General features: G+C 47.8%; 1 protein-coding gene across 1 annotated transcript in view; it reads left to right on the plus strand.

The window, feature by feature from the left end:
* Positions 1–17906, plus strand: part of LOC140392594 (protein polyglycylase TTLL10-like) — a 75488-nt gene that overhangs the window by 16553 nt on the left and 41029 nt on the right. The window contains exons 2-3 of the mRNA XM_072477995.1: positions 3755–3917; positions 14538–14656. Of these exons, the coding sequence (XP_072334096.1) occupies positions 3802–3917; positions 14538–14656 (235 nt within the window). The 5' untranslated portion in view covers positions 3755–3801. The remainder of the gene's footprint in view (positions 1–3754; positions 3918–14537; positions 14657–17906) is intronic.

Below are 17906 nucleotides of genomic sequence, written 5' to 3' on the forward strand. Positions count from 1 at the left end.
CTAAAGGTAAACTTGCAGGTTGAGTCCGTAATTAAGAAAGCAAATGCAATGTTGTCATTCATCTCAAGAGGCTTAGAATATAAAAGCAGGGATGTACTTCTGAAGCTTTATAAAGCATTAGTTAGGCCCCATTTAGAATACTGTGAGCAATTTTGGGCCCCACACCTCAGGAAGGACATACTGGCACTGGAGCGGGTCCAGCGGAGATTCACACGGATGATCCCAGGAATGGTAAGCCTAACATACGATGAATGTCTGAGGATCCTGGGATTATATTCATTGGAGTTTAGGAGGTTGAGGGGAGATCTAATAGAAACTTACAAGATAATGAATGGCTTCCATTAGCAGGGGAGACTAGGACCCGGGGCACAGCCTTAGAATAAAAGGGAGTCACTTTAGAACAGAGATGAGGAGAAATTTCGTCAGCCAGAGAGTGGTGGGTCTGTGGAATTCATTGCCACAGAGGGCGGTGGAGGCCGGGACGTTGAGTGTCTTTAAGACAGAAGTTGATAAATTCTTGATTTCTCGAGGAATTAAGGGCTATGGAGAGAGAGCGGGTAAATGGAGTTGAAATCAGCCATGATTGAATGGTGGAGTGGACTCGATGGGCCGAATGGCCTTACTTCTGCTCCTATGTCTTATGGTCTTATGGTTCTGAGAGCTACTGGGCAATCAGGCAATGGCAGCTCCCCAGTAGCCGCTGAGTCACTGGGAGTGGTGTCCACTGCCTGTACTACAGTAAGTCAAGGCTGCAGGGTCATCATTGGAGCTTGGAGTGAAGGTGGTTGGAAGGTGTCTCACTGGGGCCAGTTCGAGAGGCCCATGTGAGGGGCTGGGAGAGGCAATTAGTGTGTAGGGCAGAAAAGGGTCTTTCGCTATGGATGATCATGCCTCTAGTTGGTTCTTCCATTGGACATGGCTGCCCAAGTAGAATGATAATCATGTCCACCAGGGTTTAAGTGGTAGTTTGCCCACATGGTGGCATCCTTGGCTGCAGCTGGTTGAGTAGCAGCAGTGGTGGGTTGACGCCTTTAAGTGAGACCCCTGTTTTATCCCATTGAAATCAGTTTGACCTAAATCTAGAATCTTCATAACTGTTTCACATTTTCCTCTTTCAAAGACATGATTGAATTCAATGATAGTATAGTCTCTCATGGACTAATGTCACAGAAAACAAGAACAAAGAAAAGGACAGGAACAGACCCTTCAGCCCTCCAAGCCTGCACTGGCCATGCTGTCCGTCTAACCAAAAACTTTCCGCACTTCTGGGGTTAATATCTCTCTATTCGCATCCTATTCATGTATTTGTCAAGACGCCCCTTAAACGTCACTATCGTACCTACTTCCACCATCTCCTCCGGCAGCGAGTTCCAGGCACCCACTACCCTCTGTGTAAAAAACGTACCTCGTACATCTCCTCTAAACCTTGCCCCTCGCACCTTAAACCTATTTCCCCTCCACCCTGGGAAAAATTAATTAAATTAATTTAACATTCAATGTTAACTAAATCTGGCTCAATGCTCATTATTAAAACTAATATTGCCTGCCTCCTCTTCAACTTGTTGCAGAAAATTATCTGAAAGATCTGCTAGTATTTGTTTGCCATTCTAGCATGAGCTCATCTGCCAGTCCACATAGAAATTAAAATTAAAATTACTTTGCCATTACTATGTGCTTATCTAATCCCTGCACTGATACATTCTGCCACTACACACCTGTTACCAGGGAGCACATACGTGACTTCCACCATAGTATTGAATCCTTTTCTATTTCCCAATTCTACCCATAAAGACCACTGCCTGCTTACCTGCTTACATGCTGTTGTGGGCGGCATGGTAGCACAAGTGGGTAGCATTGTTGCTTCACAGCGCCAGGGTCCCAGGTTCGATTCCTGGCTTGGGTCACTGCCTGTGCAGAGTCTGCATGTTCTCCCCGTGTCTGCGTGGGTTTCCTCCAGGTGCTCCGGTTTCTTCCCACAAGTCCCACAAGAAAGACGTGCTGTTAGGTGAATTGGACATTCTGAATTCTCCCTCCGTGTATCCAAACAGGTGCCGGAGTGTGGCGACTAGGGGCTTTTCACTGTAACTTCATTGCAGTGTTAATGTAAGCCTACTTGTGACAATAAAGATTATTATTACCTCTGATTATATCATCTCTTGACATAAGAATAATTTCACCCAAATCGCAAACTACGCCTCCACTCAATGGGATTTCCTATTCTTCCTTTGGACCTGATAACTTGGTTAATTCATCTCCCAATCCTGACTGTTTTGCAGCCATGCCTTGGTAATAACAACCTTGTCGTACAGTTAACTTGAATTGTGCCTGCAATTCAATTTGTTCCTTATGCTCGATGTGTTTGTATATCTGAGTCATGCACCCGATCCTCTCCTTCTGGCTAATCTTTTCTCACCCATCTCCTATTTCTCTTGCCTGACTTCCTTCTCGTTTGGTTTGGAGTTATTAATTCTCTGACATTTTCCACCCTCTCCTTCCACTGCCGCCCCCCCCCCCCCCCCGCCCCACCCCCCAACCAACCCACCTCCCCTCCAAAACTGCAGCCTCTTTACCAGCTTAAGGTTCTTATCATCTCCCTGCTTACCTTTTCACTTTTATTCTGGGCTCACCGCGATTCAGTTCCTTCCAGTCCCAATATTGGTGTCACTGTCCCATGAAAGGGAACCTCTCTCCTTCCCACAGCACCCCTTCAGACATATGTTCACCTGCCTTAACCTTCTTATCCCCAGGGCAATTTGCATGTGCTTGAGTAATAATCCAATGATTATGACCCTTAATGTCCTGGTTTTTAATTTAGCTCCTCACTCCTGGTACTATTTGAACAGGACGTCTTAGCTCTTATTATCTCTGCTGTTGGTTCTTACATGCATAAGAATGACAGGATCCGTTTCCTCCCTCTCCGGCATTCTTTGGTCCTAGTTTGAGATGTCTCGCACCATGATTCCAGGCAGGTAACATACTAGGTTCGACTCTTGATTCTGCTTGCAAAAGATGTAAAGATGTACCCTAATTACCGAACCCCTTACATTGAACACATTTCACTTCCCCTTTGCTTCCCTTTGGGAGACTTACTTCTCTTCATTCTGGCTGTCTTTGCTTCAGACTTCACCCTTATCCTCACAGATAGCAACTGTAATGTACTTGTTGAACAAGTCCTTGGCCTCCATCTTATCTTGCTTCCTGTGCACACCAAGCTCATTCTGATCCTGCACCTCCAGGGAGGGAAAGATGAAGGATTAGTGCTACTGTCCTTGGACTAGTAATCCAGAATGCCCAGATGAATGCTCTGTGGACATAGGTTCAAATCCCACCACAGCAGCTGGTGAAACTTAAATTCAGTGTGACTCCAGATCTACACCAATGGGTCTTAAATGCCTTTTGAAATGGCCCAATAAGCCACTCTGTTCCAGGGAAATTAGGGATGGGTAAAAATATTGGCCCTTACAGTGATGCCCACACCCTGTGAAATAATTTTTTAAAAGTCCCTATGAAGTGTGACCAGAGTCCGAAGCAAACTGTTCAGATACTCTCTTCTGTGTCGAAATGTCTTCAGTGAGTCTGAGCTGGTGAGATTTCAGACAGCGGCCGTCGGATCTCCCAGTGGATGTTCAATGGACAATTAGGGTTATTGATCTAGCGTGTATGAACGTGGTCAGTTCCTGGCGACCTTTGGCTAACCTTTCTTTTTGCTCTGTCTCCCTCCGAATGGTCGCATCCCCTCCCGCAACGCCCACAGCTTTACAAATTGAAGCCTTTGAGAATGCAAAAGAATCTACCAGCGCCATGAACCAGAAAATGATCGACAATATGAACGCCAGGCCCATCAAGCACAAGAAATCCGATGAACTCAGAGATTATGGGCCTTTCTATTACGCTGGAGGCACGAATGGAACTGATCTGTAGGTATAAAAGTAGAGTTTCATTGCACGCCTTGCAACTTGATAATCTCTTTAATGACTACTAATTCATGTTATACCAACTTTCAACACTTTCTTCAAAAGATGTGAGTTAAGAATATTCAAAAAACAGGTGGTGCCTTGAGTTTGCGCTGTACATCAACCCGAAGCTGTTTTATTCTCACGCGTCAACATGTCACGATGCTCTGAATGGCCTTTTTCTGTTGAACAATTCTATGTTTTTTAAGATGACTTCAGCACAAGCATCAGGGTTTCTCCTTAATCATTATCAAAGGCCCCAATCCCAATATCTATCGTTCTTTCTCTCTACTCTTTCCACCTGATTCTTTCTCTTTCATTTTTTTTTTCTCTCTTCCTCTCGCTCTCCTCTTACTCTTTTCTCTCCATTTCTGTGTCTCTCCCTTTGCCTCTCGCTCCCCTCGTTTTCTCTCCCTTTCATTCTCTCTGTTATAACCCCTCACAAAGGCCCCGGGGGAATCGCTGATTGATCTCCCCACTCCTCCCTGTCGGCTTCGTAGAATATGAGTTCCTGTGCTGAGCGGGTAGAGGCCCACCCAATAGGGGTTCGCCAGCGGGGCCGTAAATATCGGCGCCCTGATCTGGACTGGCATTCCCGATAGTCCGGGCTGGGAGATTTTGTTTTGTGCACCGAGGCTGCAGTCTTATTTGTGTCGGAGAGTAAACCTGCTTTGCCTTTTAGCCTGCGCCTCCTGAAATTATTACATTGGCGATGAGGATCAAGCATGGGACTCTGAGCATCCTTTTCTTTAAGCTTCAGAAGCCAACTCTGGTTGGAAAATACACAAACCCAGCAATTCCTTCTTTGGAAGATTTGAGCCGTATGATGCAAACTTAGAGCACTGGGGACAGTATGCCGAGCATGTGTGCTATTTTCTTCATGCCAATGGCATTGAGGAGATGAGAGACAAAGTGTGCGATTTAACTAGAAAAAATCTACCTCCGGTTTTGGGCACGTTTAACACTATTTAATGGCACTTTGAAATTTTGTTTTTGCCCCGGGAGTTTCTCTGGGCCAAGGCCGCACTTAGACTCACCTGCGAGCCCAGCAGGAAAGGCTCCTCGCAGATTGGGATCCCGGAAGGGGAGAATTGGGGATACAACATCCTGCGGTGAGAGAAGATAAAGTATGAGTTAGGGGCTCTTCAGGGAGGTTTGAGGAAAGGTGGGGGATGTTGGTGACCGTGTTTGAGGGGCTGTTCGTCGCAGGGGAGGGAGGAGTGAAAAAGAGGAAAAATATGCAGACTGTATAGTTGATTGTTGGGAAGCATGCATCCTGGGGCGTTTGTTTGCTGTAACTTGTTTTGATACATGTTTAAAAAAACCTGGCACCTGGGCGCTGCCAGATTGGCAGTCCTACCCTGGGAGTGCCAATGCACCTGGGTGCCGGGGGGGGGGGGGGGGGGGGGGCTGCCCTGTCACAGCCACTGGGGGCAGGTGGCTGCCTGCCTGTCCCCAGCCATCCGTGGGTCCCTAATGACCTGGGAGACCCTCCCAGATGCCATTACCACTAGTCCTCGTTTATGACCAGTATTAAACATCTCCCTGGCACGGTCTCCTAGGCCGTTAGGTCCCATGCACCGGGAGAATCCAGCAAACGCTTATTTATCTTTAAAAATAAATTTCGAGTATCCAATTAATTTTTTCCAATTAAGGGGCAATTTAGCCTGGCCAATCCACCTACCCTGCACATCTTTTAGGTTGTGGGGGCGAAACCCACACAGACACGGGGAGAATGTGCAAACTCCACACGGATAGTGACCAAGAGCCGGGGTCGAACCTGGGACCTCGGCGCCGTGAGGCAGCAGCGCTAACCACTGCGCCACCGTGCTATCCTCAAACGCATATTTAAACGAGCAAATGCTGACCTGGATCATGCCCAGCGAGGGCGAGATCCAAATCATGGCATCTTGTGAGACTCCATGAAACCAGATGAGACATTTTGAGCACCACAAATCTCACCAGAGGCCTCATGTGAGATTCAATGGCCTCGTCGCGACACCAACTCAGGCGCAATGAGACTGTTAAATTGCACCCAAATGACAATCCTCCTAACGGCATGCAGGGCCCCGATATTTAGCATTATCAAAAGCTAACCTATCCAGCGGCCCATGACACTGAAAGGTTTGGCAAGCTCATGGACTGGATGAGAAACCATTATTGCCGAAAGCTGTCCGCTATCCTCCAATGTTACGTTTTAACACAGCTGGGAGGATCCCCGGGGGGGACGGGACGGGACGGGATGGGGGGGGGGGGGGACGGGACTCTTAATGGAATTTATTGGTAGATTGTGGAGTTGGCAGAGCACTGCGTATTTGGCCTGTCGCTAAGCGAGATGCAAGTGCGTGGGATTAACAACGTTACAACCCGAAAACATTACTGGCAGAGCCCAACCTAGACCTCAAAAGGCTACAGAGATAGCCCCGAGAAAGGGCCGCAAGAACCTCAAGGGCTGACGGATAGTAGCGTCTTCAGGTCGGGGGGAGGGTCCTCGCATAGAGAGAAGCCAGCGTATCCGGGAGCGACACCCACATGTCATCAATCCAAAATTCTGAAAGGGCAGCTGGCATTTCAAACAATGGCCGGATAACTCCAGGAATACCTGGGAATCTCCCCCGAGGAGTACAGTGGTCAGCCTCCAGGGCTTCTCTCAGTACCATCGAAGGGCTTGACCCAGGCAAGGCTGCCAGAATTAGCAGTGCACGTGCCGCCCAGGCCGGAAGCCAAAGCCACCTCAGGCCCGGGCCTTGCAAGTCTATCAGCCCATAGAGGACAGAAGGATGCAACCAAACTGCATCATCACTGCCAAGGTCGCCCAACTGGGATAAAGTCGCTTGTCAAGGGTCATTCCTTAGAGATGGAGGTCGATATAGGAACAAACAATCCAGCGTCGCTGAATGGGTATTCTGCCCTTTAACCTAAGGGACATCAGGGCACGACTACTCACGTACACGGGAGAGCCTTTGAAGATTACAGGGACCACCACCACTCCGGTAACTTCTGGACAGTAGCCGGCACGGCTCTCCCTCACAGTCATACGAGGGTCAGCACCTAGTCTCATGGGCAGAGATTGACTCCAGAAGCTCTGACTGGACTGGCTGGAAATGTTTTCATTAGGGATCAGTGGATTGTCCGAGGTTATTAACAAATACCCCGAAGTATTGCAAGAGGGCCTTGGAAAAATAAAAGGAGTTAGGGCCAAGATGTATGTGGATCCTGACGACTTATCAAAATATTTCAGGGCACAGCCAGTCCCATACTCATTGCTTGTGACGATAGAGACAGAAATCGAGCGGTTGGAAGGTCTTGGGATAAAATGACCAGTACAGTTTGCGGAGTGGGCTGCGCCAGTAGTCCCCGTCCTCAAGCCCGACAAGTCTGTCTGCCTTTGTGGAGAATAGAAACTTACATTCTATACAGCCTCACGACTGGATCGGTACCCTACGCCATGTATAGACGATTTGTATGTCAAATTTGCAGGTGGCCAAGCCTTCACAAAACTGGATGCGATTGGATTGGTTTGGATTGGTTTATTGTCACATGTACCGAGGTACAGTGAAAAGAATTGTTCTGCATGCAGCTCAGACAGGTCATTCCGTGCGTGAAAAGAAGAATACACAATAGGGCAAACATAAAATACACAATGTAAATACATAGGCACAATCATCAGGTGAAGCATACAGGAGTGTAATACTACTCAATAGGGAAGATGTATGAAGAGATTGAATCAGCCCATAAGTCCATCAGTCCATAAGAGGGTCATTTAGAAGTCTGGTAACAGCGGGGAAGAAGCTGTTTTTGAATCTGTTAGTGCGTGTTCTCAGAATTTGTTATCTCCTGCCCGATGGAAGAAGTTGGAAGAGTGAGTAAGCCGGGTGGGAGGGGGTCTTTGATTACGCTGCCTGCTTTCCCCAGGCAGCAGGAGGTGTAGACAGAGTCAATGGATGGGAGGCGGGTTCATGTGATGGACTGGGCTGTGTTCACGACTCTCTGTAGTTTCTTCCAGCCTTGGGCCGAGGAGTTGCCATACCAGTCTGTGATGTAGCCAGATAGAATGCTTTCTATGGTGCACCTGTAAACGTTAGTAAGAGTTAGTGTGGGCATGCCGAATTTCCTTAGTTTCCTGAGGAAGTATAGGCGCTGTTGTGCTTTCTTGGTCGTAGCGTCGACGTGGGTGGACCAGGACAGGTTTTTGGTGATGTGCACACCTAGGAATTTGAAGCTGTCAACCATCTCCACCTCGGCCTCGTTGATGCTGACAGGGGTGTGTACAGTACTTTGCTTCCTGAAGTCAATGACCAGCTCTTTAGTTTTGCTGACATTGAGGGATAGATTGTTGTCGTTACACCACTCCACTAGGTTCTCTATCTCCCTTCTGTATTCTGACTCATCATTGTTCGCGATCCGACCCATTACGATCGTGTCATCAGCAAACTTGTAGATGGAGTTGGAGCCACATTTTGGCACACAGTTGTGTGTGTATAGAGAGAATAGTAGGGGGGCTATGTTCGCAGCCTTGCAGGGCCCCGGTATTGAGGACTATCGTGGAGGAGGTGTCTTGGTTATCCTTACTGATTGTGGTCTGTGGGTCAGAAAGTCGCGGATCCAGTTGCAGAGTGAGGAGCCAAGTCCTAGGTTTTGGAACTTTGATATGAGTTTGGCTGGGATTATCGTGTTGAAGGAGGAGCTGTAGGCAATAAATAGGAGTCTGATGTAGGAGTCCTTGTGGTCGAGATGTTCCAGGTATGAGTGTAGGGCCAGGGAGATGGCGTCTGCTGTGAGCCTTGCCTACCTCCAGCCTGAACTAGATGAAACATCCAGAAATGACGTCACAATACCTCTTAGGGCCTGTGCAAACATACACACCTGCCTTTCAAAGCCTCCTCAGCATGTGCCGTCTTTCAGCGGGTCACGGAAAATATTCTCCAAGAGCTGCCTAGGGTGGCAGTATATCTCGACAATGTATTAATCACAGGGGCCACTGAACAAAAGCAGCTAGCAAAAGTGGAGGAGATCTTTAGGCGATTTTCCAATGTGGGCGTACATCTCAAGAGAGAGAAATAAGTATTCCAGACAGGCGAGTGGTCTACCTCGGTTACCGGGTGGATAAAAAAGGCGTACTCCCCGCGGAGGATCGTCAAGGACACCCTGATCCCATCAAATGCAACAGTTGAGATCTTTTTTAGGCCTGATAAATTACAATGGGAAGTTCATTCCGAATATGGCCATTCTGTTGTCACCCCTGCACATGTTACTGAAAAAAAAATCAAAGGCGGTCATGGCAAGCACCCTGGGATGAGGCCCCCACAAATGTAAACCAGCAACTTCTGTTTTTGAATACATTGGCCCACTATGACCCCAGGAAAGTACTAATACTGATGTTTGATGCCTCTCCATAGAGAGTGGGTGCAGCCTTCTCATTTTGATGGGACAATGTCATGGAGAAGCCCATTGCCTATGTGACCAGGACCAGTTTGAGCAGCGTTATTCACAGATTGAAAAGGAAGGGTTGGCTGTCACTTTTGGGGGTGAGAAAGATCCACCAGTATTTCTTGGCTGACATCTTGTAATTGTAACAGACCCCAAGCCTTTGCTGGGCCTTTTCAATGAAGATAAAGCAAATCTCCCCCATCGCCTCGGCTTGGATTCAACGTTGGACCTTGATACTGGCAGCCTATGGATACTCTCTCAAATACCGTCCTGGAGCGCGCATTGCCAACACGGAGGCTCTGAGCCACCTCCCGCTGCTGATGGGCCTAGCCCCTTTGACAGCGCCGGAAGATGTCATCAGGCCTTTAAACTTTTGGGAACGACCCCACAGTATCCAGGTTACTCCAAATGTCAGGATCCGAGGACACCCCTGGACGACATAAAACCCTTCCTCATGAAAATGGTAGAACTACATGTTGAAGATGGTATTATCCTGTGGGGATCCCGGGTAGTTGTCCCCCGCCGAGATCGCCGCGCAATATTGATGGAGTTACACAAGGGTCACCCTGGGATATCCAAAATGAAGATGCTTGCAAGAAGTTTGGTAGCCCGGACCCGATACAGATACCAAGGTTTTGATGAAGCAATGCTCCTTGTGCCACCAAAACTAGAGGCTTCCACCTTCGGTCTCCGTACACCCATGGAAAGACCAGGAAGACGATGGGGACGGGTGCACATAGACTTCGCTCGTCCGATCTTAGGATCACTGTTCCCCATTATTGTCGACGCCCATTCTAAATGATTGGAGTGCATCGCATGGCTTCCACAACTTCTCATGCAACAATAGAAAAACAACCTATTTGTACCCACATCACACCAGAGGTCCTCACATCCGATAATGGTACCACCTTCACCAGTGGGGAATTCCAGGTGTTTATGAAGTCAAACAATGGCAAGCACATAAGTCATTGTCTTAAAATGATTAGGTTCCCTTGAGGGTCAAAAGCAGCAGGGGTTTGGGCATGAGTCAGGACTCTCATTTTGGCTTGACATCGGCCCCTCGCGAGTGAGCTAAGATCAGAGCTGTTGTCTGATAGACCCATGTGACGGTGGGATGAACTGCAAGTGGATCCCAAGCTACATTATAAGTACCCAAATGACGTAGCTCCTTATTCATGCAAGCTTTGTGGCACCAACAGTTTACTGTTACACTTAAGTACAGGGAGATGTGGAGAGAAAGCCTATAATTTTCCAATCAAGTGTGTCTGAAAAACCACCTGCTGTCTGATTGACATGACCAGACACCAGCCAACTATCTTAATTGGGCACTGCAAAAATTGATGGAAAAATTGATGCAAAAAATTTCCCAGGTTGGTCAAATTTGATTGTCTGGGATTTGGCCGTGCAAATTCTTGAAAAATATTAGAATTGCAATAATTAGCCATCGGAAGAAGCTTCAGAGCTGTAATCCTGCATTTAATCCAAAATGACTAAATTAAAGGACTTAAATATCTGGTGCACCAAAGATGGCTTCTTCGATGGTATTCTTTGTTCTTGACCATCGAACCCATGGGTGCTTATGTCCTTTTGAACCTAGCTTACGCGGGATTTGTAGTTGTCGGCAGGGAGTTACAATGTGAGATGATTCTGTCTCTCATCTACAATTCTTGCCTGTATGTTTGCTTGTGTACATGGGATTGTCATTGGGTGGGAATTCTATGGCCCCTTCGCGGTGGGGGGTTGGGGGGATGGCGGAACATCTGGCAAGCCGTTCCAAAGTCCATTGACTTAAGTGGGATAGGAAAATCCGGTCGAATTCCGCCCATTGTCTGCCTATCATAGTGAATCAGGGATAGTGGCTTCAGGTGGACTAGTTCCTAGTTGTGCAGGTTTGTTACATCAGGTTGATCCAGAGATTCCACCATTACCGACCCAATTTCCTCCTCTCCCTCCTCCATCTCATCCAAGTTTTCCAACTCTCCGAATTATCCTGACATGGTAAGGATTGATGATTGATCTCCAGGACACGGATGTGTGTAAACAGGGAGATAAATTAGAGAGACATTAAACACTCATGTTTTATTTTTTCATTTTCTTTGAACACCTTCATTTATGAATTAATGAACATTGCAGTTGACCAACAAGGAAGAGCAAGCCAATTGGTTATCAGAGTCTGTTTCCTTTCCTATTGGCTGTGGGAAGGCAGTATACCTGGCCAATCGGACCAATGGTGGGAATGTGGAGGCGGAGTGGTTCAAGGTGGGGAGAGTCACGTGATACCTCCTCCGCGAATATGGCCAGCCAGGGTTGACGATGTTAATTTTCTGTGGTATTTATGAAGAAATGGAGAAGTGGACCACTTCCTCTCCCAAATCCCACCCTGGGACTTGTTGGGAGACTAGAAAGTTTCTGTCTGCAAAACGTCATGTCGACCGTTGCAGTTAAATGTGAGACAGGGCCAAAGAGGTGTTGATTACAGGGTGGCACGTAACTGGAAGCGTACTCCACAGGGGCGAAGAATGACGGAGGAATCGCTGTTGTGTGTTTCTTGATCCGTAAATCTGCATCTTCCAGACATATCCTTTGCTTTCTCATTGCAAAACACATTACAAACATTGCTGATGCTAACAAAGCTGACCCCATACCACGTGAATTTAAAATAAACTCGCAATGTACGCATCAATTACAAAGAAATCTGTGTCTGACTGGCTGGCTGGTTTAGCGTAATTTGGTTTTCATCATAGTAATTAACTTTTTGTGTATCTCAGTCATTGTGCAAGAGAAATACCAGCATTTAATTAACCATACTTGTATCTAATTAACTGTATGAGCATTTAATTAACCATGAATAACACAAACTGGAGGCACTGACATCATTATAACTAGCAGTTGGATTCTGGGAGTAACATCACCACAGATCAGATGGTTTGGATCTGATCCGAGATCTACCCCTAATTTCTTACCCTCTCTTTTTGTGTTGCATCTCTCTCAGACTTTGCACCTTTAGGGGGAGCCAGTGGTATCGTGGCGTTGTCACTGGGCAAGCAATCCAAGGACTCAGTGTCAATGTCCTGGGTTTGAAGCGCATCGCAGCAGATGGTGAAGTTTGAATTTTTAAAAATCTGGAAATAAAAGTCTAATGATCGAGTTGCACTAATGTCCTTTAGGGAAGGAAATCTGCCGTCCTTACCTGGTCTGGCCAAAATGTGACTCCAGACTCTTAAATGCTCTCTGACACCCACAACCCAGTTATTTCCATGTCCATTTAATTTGCAAGCATCATTTTAATTCTCCGCTCCACTCCCACCACTCCACTCCTACATACCTTGATACCCTCACCCTCAAGTGACGCTCAATGTATTTTGGGGAAAAAGCAAGGCATCATTCAATGAGGCACTTTACAGTCTTCTGAACCCGACACTGAGTTCAACCGTTACAGATTAAGAGCTCTGCTCTTGTTTCTTCGTTTTTGGATGGCTGCTGATGGGAATGACTCTGCACTTTCTCAACTACACCTCCTTTAGACACCTCCTTTGTTTATTTTATCACTATCACCTTGCACCATCCTTTCTTTTGCCGTTTAACCACTCCTGACTTTACCCTATCTCAGTCCCTCCCTTTTGCTCTTTCCCCCTTACCTCGGCACTTGATTAAAACCTGCTACATCTCGAATTGTTTCCACGGAGTAAATGTATTCAAAATGATCAGGATTTTGACAGAGCAAGCAAGGGGAAACCATTTCTCAAGAAAGTGGAACAATAACCAGGGGCGAAATTCTCCGGTATCGGCGCGATGTCCGCCGACCGGCGCCCAAAACGGCGCAAATCAGTCGGGCATCGCGCCACCCCAAAGGTGCGGAATCCTCCGCATCTTCGGGGGCCGAGCCCCAACCTTAAGGGGCTAGGCCCGCGCCGGACTGATTTCCGCCCCGCCAGCTGGCGGAAAAGGCCTTTGGTGCCCCGCCAGCTGGCGCGGAAATGACATCTCCGGGAGGCGTATGCGCGGGAGCGTCAGCGGCCGCTCACGGCATCCCCGCGCATGCGCTGTGGAGGGAGTCTCTTCTGCCTCCGCCATGGTGGAGACCGTGGCGAAGGCGGAAGGAAAAGAGTACCCCCACGGCACAGGCCCGCCTGCGGATCGGTGGGCCCCGATCGCGGGCCAGGACACCGTGGGGGCACCCCCCGGGGCCAGATCGTCCCACCCCAGGACCACGGAGCCCGCCCGCGCCGCATTGTCCCGCCTGTAAGGTAGGTGGTTTAATCTACGCCGGCGGGACAGGCATTCTAGCAGCGGGACTTCAGCCCATCCGGGCCAGAGAATCGCGGGGGGGGCCGCCAACCGGTGCGGCGTGATTCCCGCCCCCGCCGAATATCCGGTGCCGGAGAATTCGGCAACCAGCGGGGGCGGGATTCATGCCAGCCCCCGGCGATTCTCCGACCCGGCGGGGGGTCGGAGAATCTCGCCCCAGAGGTCTAAAACAATCGGGGGACATGGTGGCGTAGCGGTGATGTCACTAATCCAGAGGTCCAAGCGAATACTCTGAGGACAGGGGTTCAAATCCCTCCAGGGCAGATGGTGGAGTTAAATTCAATTAATAAATCTGGAATTAAAAACCCGTCTCCTGTGAAACAACCAGCAATACGTTGGTGGCCATCTGGTTCACAAATGCCCTTTGGAGGAGGAAATCTGCAGTCCTTACCCCATCTTGCCCACAGGTGACTCCAGATCCACACAATGTGGGGTTGACTCAAAATTGCGCTCTGAAATGGCTTGGCAAGCCAATACATTCAAGGGCAATGAGGGATGAGCAACAAATGATGCCTTGCCAACATATTTCACGCAAAGTATTTTGGTGATCTGGAACACACGACTTGAAAGGCTGGTGTAATCACATGTCATATGAACTTTCAGAATACAATTGGACATTTTTGAAGAGGACTAATTTTCAGGGTGATTGGGTGGAATCTAGGGTGTGGGGGTAAATTGAATAGCTCTTTGAAAGAGCCAGCACAGACACAATAGACCAAGTGGCCTACTTCTATACTGTAAAACACGATGATTCTATGTGAGAAAGATGCTGCAGTTTGATCTGTTTCAGCTCTTTTCCTCATGCAGGAACCCACTGAAACCTCTCGCTGTTTGTCTTTAACGCAGAATTATCAACTATTGTGAGAACAAGGGATGGAAGCGAATCTTTGACAACAACAGAGGGGACTACATATTTAAATGGTCAGAATACAGAGTGCTTTCTAACTACCAAAACTTCCGTCCAGGTAAGGAGGGGATCAGAGGGCCTAAATGAACGATGACTCTCAGCCTCAGTTGGGTGTCGTTCCAGCAGCGGCCTCTGCCTTTCCAATGGCACTGCCATTCAGTAGATCTGCCAGCCTCTGATTGGCCAGCAGCTCTTGGTGGGCAGGACCTCAGCCCCTGGAGTCCATGACCCTGGGGGAAGGTGGCCTGTCAAGTGCCTGAGTGGAACAAGCTGCGGCGGGTTCAACCCTGAAAGAGGCGACACGGAGTCCTCGTCGACTCTCCAGCCGGTAACTGAAACCTTTGTCGCCACCACAAAAATCGCCTTTTTTACCTAATGAATTAGGTGGGCCTAATGTGTCTTCAGTGCTTTTCCCCAGTAAGGGGATTGAGAATTTCTTCACATTGTTGTGTATGAGACTCGCCATTCCTGCCGACATCCAGCAGGGCTGTCCAGCTGCAATTCCAATAACGCAACCGAGAGAAACAGAGCATCGACTTAGAGTTTCCTAATTCCTGAGTCTCTCCACCCAATCAAACTACCTGTGCTGTGAACAAAGAACAAAGAACAGTACAGCACAGGAACAGGCCGTTCGGCCCTCCAAGTCTGTGCCGATCACGTGTCCGATCTAGACCAACTGCCTGTATCCTTCTAGCGAGATAAGTCTTAAAGGTCACTAACATATCTGCCTCAACCACCTCATTTGGCAGTGCATTCCAGGCCACCGCACTCTGTGTAAAAGACATCTCCACTGAACCTTCCCCCCCCCTCACCTTGAACCTGTGCCCCCTTGTAATTGTCATTTCTGCCCTGGGAAACAGCCTCCAACTGTTCACCCTATCTCCGTCCCTCATAATTTTAGAAACTTCTATCAGGTCACCCCTCAGCCTCCGTCTTTCTAGTGGCCAAGGAGACAAGCGTCTTGTGACTCAGGTGAGGCAAAGCCAAAGGAAAAGATGTCAGGAGTAAATGCTCATCTGGGCACCAGAGAACTTTGCTGAGTGTCATACTGAGGAACTGAGAATTCCAGCTTGCTCAGCATAATAGTTAAGTAATTCGAATCTACCAACACCTTTTACTTCCCTTCTCTCATCCTCCAGCCATCTCTTAATAGCTGTTTGTTTTTATTCCCCCAACATTAGTTTCCTAAGTTAAGGATGCTATATAAATGCAATTCTGGTCCCTCACATTCTTAGTTACCCCTACCAGGCTTTATCCTCATTGTCATCGCTCTTACCCTGTCTCGACCTCCCTTACCGAGTGAGTGAAAATTGTTTGTGGTTTACTGAAAAGTAAGACTGATTGACGACCCAACTTTTTCTTCTTCTGTACCCCTCTTACGTTCTTATGTATCGGACTGTGAAAGTTCTAAGAATCTTTAATTTTATTCATTTGTGGGTTGTGGGCATTGCTAGCTGGGGCAACATTCATTGCCCATCCCCAATTGACCTTGAACGGAGTGACTTGATGGGCCACTTCAGAGGGCATGTAAGAGTCAATCACATTGGAGTCACGTGTGGGCCAGCCCAGGTAAGGTTGGCAGATTTCCATCCCTTTAAAGGACAAATGGGTTTTTACGACAATCGACAATGGTTTTATGGTCACCAATAAAACTTTCAATTCTAGATTTTTTGTATTGAATTCAGATTTCACCATCTGCCGTGGAGTCGAACCCGGGTCCCCAGAGCGTTACCCTTGGTAAAAACAGAAAATGCTGGAAAAACTCAGCAGCTCTGGCAGCTTCTGTGGAGAGGGAAATAGAGTTTTAAAAAAAATAATTTAGAGCACCCAATTCATTTTTTCCAATTAAGGGGCAATTTAGCGTGGCCAATCCACCTACCCTGCACATCTTTGGGCTTGTGGGGGCGAAACCCACACAAACACGGGGAGAATGTGCAAACTCCACACGGACAGTGACCCTGAACTGGGATTGAACCTGGGACCTCAGCGCCGTGAGGCTGCAGTGCTAACCCACTGCGCCACCGTGCTGAGGGAAGCAGAGTTAATGTTTTGAGTCTGTAGGACTTTTCTTCAGAGCTGGGTGTCTGGATTACCAATCCACTGGCAATGCCTCCCAATACGTGCTGACTGATTGATGTAAAACCCTGCTGCTTATTATTTTCTACTTCATAACAAAATTACATGAAATTTCCTCACAGCAGGAACAAGCTGTCCCATCTGCCCCGCCCATGCACGTTTTATTTCCTCTTATCCCGAAGATGGTTCAGACTTAAGAACATAAGAACCAGGAGCAGGAATAAGCAATTCAGCCCCTCGAGCCGACTGCACCATTCAATACGATCCTGGCTGATCTCATCTCCCCAACTCCACTTTCCTGCCCAACCTCCATAACACTTCACCCATTACTGATTAAAATCTGTCTATCTCCTCAAACTTACTCAATGTCCACTGCCCTCCGGGGTAGTGAATTCCACAGATTCACGGCCCTTTGAGATAAATAATTTCTCCTCATCTCTGTATTCAATCTGCCACCCCTTATCCTAAAACTATGCCCTCTCGTTCTGGATTGCCCCACAAGAGTAAACATCTGCTCCACGTGTACTTTGTCAGTCCCTTTTATCACCTTAATTTGATCTCCTCTCATTCTTCTAAACTCAAGAGTGTATAGGCCTAAACTGTTCAATCTCTCTTCATGCCACAAACCCCTCATCTCTGGAATCAATCGAGTGAATATATCTCAGTTTGTGTTGCCATGCCCTACCCAGCATTATGTTCAATTGGCCATTCCTAATGTATGTGTCGAGGTGATGAGTATCAATGCGTTGTTTAAACCTGGGAGGGATTCACAGCTGAACTTGACTGTGCCCCTGCCTAGGGGCACTAGTTAATGATCAGCAGCAGGAACCCTGGTCTACTCTTCCCTCTCCCTTGTTAATGGACACTCAAGCCAATTGCAATAATTTTACCGAACTCAGCAGCAAGCCCTGGATCTTCTCTGTTTGTGAGGCTCAGAATGATACCAGCCATATAAATACCGTGGCTACAGGAGCAGGTCAGAGGCTGTGAATTCTGCAGAGAGTAACTCACCCGCCTGACTCACCAAAGCCTCACCTACAAGGCGCAAGTCAGGTGTGTGATGGAATACTATTCCATTTGCCTGGATGAATGCAGCTCCAACAACACTCAAAAACCCAACACCATCCATGACAAAGTAGCCCGCTTGATTGTCACCCCAACCTTCAATATTCCCTCCATCCACCACTGATGCACAGTGGCACCTATGTGTATCCCATACAAGACTCACTGCA

The sequence above is a fragment of the Scyliorhinus torazame genome, chromosome 16 (genome assembly GCF_047496885.1).
Source record: "Scyliorhinus torazame isolate Kashiwa2021f chromosome 16, sScyTor2.1, whole genome shotgun sequence".
NCBI classification, from domain to species: domain Eukaryota; kingdom Metazoa; phylum Chordata; class Chondrichthyes; order Carcharhiniformes; family Scyliorhinidae; genus Scyliorhinus; species Scyliorhinus torazame.